The 6,208-nt window shown below is 31.9% G+C and overlaps 1 protein-coding gene across 2 annotated transcripts in view; it reads right to left on the bottom strand.

Annotated features, from left to right (window-relative positions):
- Positions 1-1,002: 1,002 nt before the first annotated feature.
- LOC110445569 (protein CASC4-like) overlaps positions 1,003-6,208 on the bottom strand; it is a 32,812-nt gene continuing 27,606 nt past the window's right edge. For both annotated transcript variants that reach the window (XM_021490232.1, XM_021490233.1), the window contains exon 8: positions 1,003-5,434. In XM_021490232.1, the coding sequence (XP_021345907.1) occupies positions 5,351-5,434 (84 nt within the window). In that variant the 3' untranslated portion in view covers positions 1,003-5,350. The remainder of the gene's footprint in view (positions 5,435-6,208) is intronic.

The following is a 6,208-nucleotide window of genomic DNA, read 5'->3' as shown; positions in this document are numbered from 1 at the left end:
ACCCCACCCTCCTGGGGAACTGGTGAGGGGAGGGACTAACAAACAATTTTAATATTACACCGTCTGATGATGGTTGGCTAGAAATACAAAAACAATGAATACCCTAATTTATTCTTTATTGACCTCCAGGATTTCCATCATATAAACAATCAAAATCTTATATAATTAACTGATACAGTTTATAAATATCATTCTCGCTTCAAAATACCTAAAACAATTGAGGAACAATTACATATATGTTACGTTTGTCCAATAGAAATTGTGAATATTTAAATAAACTAAATATTAAGTGCCCATGTATAAACCTGTGCATTTTCATCAATTTATTATTTGGATTTTTTTTCAAATATTATTGTAAAAACAAGGCTCACTACATAATAAATATATCATTTGCAAAAATAAGAGCTCACCTTCTATAAAAACAAAACAAAATTATAGTTACTGACTTAGAGGACATTCTCTGACATTCAACTTTTTGTCAAATAAACAGGGAAAGTTATCTCAAAGTTAAGTCTTTGTGACAAGTTAGAATAATCTATCAAATAGTATTTTATTTTGTATCTCAAATCCAGTTATATTGTAACTGTGTTCTAAAAGTGATCCTTACTGATAAAATATTAACAGTTTGTACAAATTAAAAAAAATAATCCATGCAAAAAAAGCAAGAACGTGATGAAATATAAAAAAACAGATATTATTAAGATTAACCACAAAGATACACTCGGAAAAATGGTTATTATCATAACTTAAATTTAGGAGTTTTTTATAGACATGTTGTTGTATGTAATATAACTTCTCAACATAAGGAGGCATACAATTTAATCTGCCACCACAAGTGACAGGTGATTTGATGATGTTAACATATAAATACAAGAGATCCAAGAGGGATCTTGAGGCCCACCATTGTACCATCTTCATTAGTTCTTTATCTGTTCGATCTTTTCTCTTCTTTTCTCTGATCTGTTTGATCAGTTTGCCTGTCCGCCATCTTAATCAATCTTTTTATCAACCTCAAAAGTTAACATACATAACTCAGGGTTGTGTATGTTAACTTTTGAGGTTTTGAAATTTGAAATGCATAACTAGGAAGGAACCATTGGAAACCTTCATGTGCATTCAGAAAAATAATGATAACAAACTTTCATTTTCAAATTCAAGATGGCTATCTATTGGCCATCTTGGTTTTCCCTTCTGTCCAAAAATGTAATATGCGTAACTAAGGACCATGGGAAAATTTCATGAAAATTTTGAGAAAGACCCCTCCAGAACTTTCTGAAAAACAGTGCTAACAAACTGAACTCAAATTCAAGATGGCTGCTTGTCGGCCATCTTGGTTTTGTGATCAGTCCCAAAACCACGATTTGCATAATTAAGGATCATGGGGAATCTTCATGTGAAATTTGAGAAAGATTCTTGCAATAAGTTATGGGAAATAGCATTAACAAACTTCAACTCTCAAATTCAAGATGGCTGTGTCGGCCATCTTGGTTTTATGATCAGTCCCAAAAACTGATATGAATAACTTGGAATTATAAGTAACCTTCATGTAGGATTTGAGAAAGATCCCTCCAGTATTTTCTGAGAAGAATTGCTTAAGGACGGATGGAATGACGGACAGACAACGGGTGCAGGGCGATTTGAATAGCCCTCCATCTGATTATGGTGGGCTAAAAATATGATATCTATAATAATAAATGGAGCTAGATGGAATCTAGAGCAATAAATTCAGGGCTATTCCACTTCAAATTTCCAGTTCCCATAGAAAGAACCTAATTACTCTCGCAGTCTAAAGAGGAGTTTATTTCATTCTTATGCATACAGTGGCCTTTTTACCTTTAGACACTTATTAATTACCTTCCACATAATCATTTTTCCATCCATGGGTAGGGGATATTTTAAAACTGAAATAGCCCTTAGTCAATGAAGAGATCACAGCTTTTATATGAGCTGTCCTTGCCACTGTGTTGTCTAGTAAAAGCTTGTTTTCTCGGCTGTACAAAGTACTGAAAATCACAATATTTTTCGTCTGCCAAATCTTTGAGGACAATTTTTTTCGTTTTTCAGTAATACACACAACGACATGGAATTTCATTCATATTTTGTAATTTTTATATACACATAAACGATGGGATCACCTGAATAATGTAATTGTAGAGGAAATGGATTGCTTCCATGTTTTTAATACATGTATAAAACAATTTGTTCAACAGCAGATATATATATAGGCATACAATCTTAACTAGGTTGGATCTACATGTATTTTCTGTTGGATGTGCTACATATATAGCTACTCAGATCTTAACATCTGTATGGAAATACACAAAAGATCAATTGTTTGAAAAAGGTGTAATTTTCAACACACAAATTAGCTTGATTTACAGTATTGTATAACCCTAGACATAAAACGTTTAATTGCCATGGTCATCGAGACCAATTAAACGACTGTGTTACTTATTGTTACATAAACGTTCAACTTCCTTACTTTTCACCTAAAAGTCCAGAATATGATTTTTTCCAGATTTTGTGACCACATTATCATGGTTCAAGTAAACCATATTAAAACTGACACTTAAGGACAACACAGGAAATCTGAGATTTACAAAGGTATGGAATGTTGTTAAATCAATAATAGACTATATGAACTTGAAATGACACTCACATACATTTACTAGTTCCCAATCTTATGTACACACTTTATACTACCTTCCTCAGAACTGTCAATATCTGATAGCCACAGATATACTTATCTCTCGATACCAAAGTCGAGTAAACATCAAGATATCAAACGTAGCTCTCTGAAGGAGTAAAAGGTCTTGAACTATCACATCATCGTCAATATACACAACACATGAATCGGAAGCTATTTTGTTATATATTAAGGGGTTTTGCCTATATCTAGTACACAAGCCCTTCATAGCAGAATGTGACACACCCACAATATATCAAGGTGACTGACTTTAAGTTGGAGAGAGAAAAACATGTCACTGACGACTGAAGGATGCTGCATTACTTTTTGCACTGGGTTGTAAATGATTATCATTTGATTCCCAATGTTTCTTTTGTCGTCGTTTTTTACAAAATCTTAAATAGGAATCGCCTCCATTTGTTTATATTTCAAATCAAATGGTCAGGTTCTAATCTGCTTGAAGAATAAAAACTTGAGACAGAATGTACGGCAGTATTTCCCTTTTTTGCACTAAATCTCAAAAGACTGGTGAAAGCTGGGAACTCAGTTGCAATCAGCAGGTTCAAATATACTGTTAGATCAACAAAGGACCATAACCGTCGTAAAACTTAGAAAGCAACATCTCCATTTTATCATGTTTATGTTGATATGATTGCAATCACACATACCTTATTTAAAAAGATTCTGCTGAAAACTTTTGTACAAATTGCGCTTTACAGTTCTATAAGTGCTGTTTGACGAACAAGTTAAGGTTCATAACTCTTGTAAAAATCACTGCAGAATCCCCATTTTACAATATGTTGGAAGTTCCTGTGATTCTTATCACACACATGTAGACACACCCACCCACACACACCAAATTTCTGTGGGACAAGTTGCAATGACAAGGTTAGGTGAACACAATGATTAACATAATACGCTCCACTATTCACAGTATTCAGAGACATATAAAAGTGGATGCTATAGACTGTTACAGTAGAGAAACATTAGCTCGGAAAGTTACATTACTCTCTTTGATCAGTGCCATATCAACAATAAGGTGATCATCTCCTGAACATATTACTCATATGATATGCACATATATAACTAACAAACAATAACTCCTATCTGTTGATAATGGGATTGGTCTTCATATAAACATGTACAGACATTATTTTTTTAACCACCTATAGCACTGACAAAATGAAACTACGATCTATACCAATTAAACAACACTTCACGACCATCCTGTTACATCATCATACGATATAAGACTCATTGGATTAAGTAGCAGACTTGGATATAAAGTCTGTGTTGATGCCAGTGCTGTATGCCATATAGCTTAATTTAAATTTCTGTCGGTCACTGACTATTTTTTAAAAAAAAATTAATTGTACTGGACTGAACATTTTCAATTTACATGATTACAAATTGATAATTAGTATTGGACATGAAACTCTTCAATAATAATAGTGTAAAAACCAGGGTATTCACAACACGGTTTCAAAACAGTTAATCAAAAACACAAGTAAAAATGAATCAAAAGAAAACAAGAAAGCTACTAGCTGAAGGCTTATTCTCGTGCATAAATCTTTCAGTTAAGATTCAATATTAGATAGTAAATAGTACCACAAAAATATCCTACAAAAACCTTTTTAATAGGTACAGTACCCACAATATGAATAACATATACAGTGCTGAAAGAATGTACATACAATTGTAAGTCCAACTATATAAACCCTCAATGTAAATGTATACATATAGCACATCACTAGTGTGATCTCTGATCAGACACAATTCATTGCTTTGACATTTTTCATCCATAAAATTATCTTGGCCAGGTTACGATCACTTAACAATCTGTGGCCAGGTCACGATCACTTAACAATCTGATACCCCTACACACATATTGCTACTTTAAAACAAAGAACCAAAAAACAAGTACATGAACATGAGAAACAACAAACATATTGTAAAAAAAATTATGCTATATTATCAGATATTTATAGCTAGCATGAAAGTACTTTCCAAGCTTAAATACTGTAAGTCCGTAAAAAAAAGAGAAACAGAAATGAATTGTTAAGTTTCTTTTCCGCAGCCACAAGCATTAATTTATATCACAGCACTAAAACTAAAAGCAAGACCGAATATTGAGGGTAGTGAGAGATGAAATATATTTTAAGAACTTCACTCTCATTTAAAGTAGACATGTTTAATCCAAAAGATGGATTAATCGTTTGTAAATAATAGTAATATCACATACAATAATGCATACAGCACTATCACAAATATTACTATATCCAAACCAAGACCAACCTGCAATTATATTTTATTTGATATTAAATAACTATTACTTTGTTAGTTATATTCATATTTTGTGTCTAAAGAATACATTTAAGAGATTCTTTTTAAAATGCAAGATTTTAAGGGACTAACTTAAAATTGGACATTATTCTGCTAGAGCCAATGTAGCTAAACTATTGTAGAATATGACACACATGTTTTGTGACATTTACTCAATATCATCGAGATCTGTAATAGTTTTAAACACAAATTAACTGAAACTGATACATCATTGGATATTTTTGATTAATAAAGAAATATTTCTCTTTCACATGTTGAAATATCACAGGAATTGTATCTCAATCAGGATGTTGAACTTATTTGTTGTGTAGAACAGCAGGTTTACTTTTGCTGGTCCTGATTCTTCAACTTCTTTTCTAGGGTGTCTATACTATCATCTGCTGCCTTAACCTCCTTTTCATTTCCCTGAAATTTAAAACAAAAGGAGGAACTGAAATAACCATGGTATATTCATAACTTTATCAGATTTCTATTGTCATCTAAGTATGTATTGTGAAATATAAACTGAACGTAAGGGACTAGGAGTAAAACTTGCCTTTCTACAATATATCCATTGATACGAGTGTTGTATATACATACATGTGTAGAGAATTATATGACAAACACATACATGTATAGAGAATTATATGACAAATACATACATGTATAGAGAATTATATGACAAAGACATACATGTATAGAGAATTACATGACAAACACATACATGTGTAGAGAATTATATGACAAACACATACATGTATAGAGAATTACATGACAAACACATACATGTATAGAGAATTATATGACAAATACATACATGCATAGAGAATGATATGACAAATACATACATGTATAGAGAATTATATGACAAATACATACATGTGTAGAGAATTATATGACAAATACATACATGCATAGAGAATTATATGACAACCACATACATGTGTAGAGAATTATATGACAAATACAACACAATTATAGAATCTTAAAGTGATCTGGACGAAAACATTACTATTTATTTTATTTGAATTTAAGTATTTGATTTATGTCAGACAGATTTTCCCCACCATTTGACTGTAATTTTAAAGACTTCAGCTCTCTGGAATCTCAATGATATTGTAATTGATATCATGCGAATGTTACTTTCATTATGTCACAAATAAAAGAGATGGCAGTACTAGTCTTATCATTACCCCCCCC

Source organism: Mizuhopecten yessoensis, unplaced genomic scaffold, assembly GCF_002113885.1.
Source record: "Mizuhopecten yessoensis strain PY_sf001 unplaced genomic scaffold, ASM211388v2 scaffold2329, whole genome shotgun sequence".
Lineage (NCBI taxonomy): Eukaryota > Metazoa > Mollusca > Bivalvia > Pectinida > Pectinidae > Mizuhopecten > Mizuhopecten yessoensis.
This window is presented reverse-complemented; position numbering and strand designations above follow the sequence as displayed.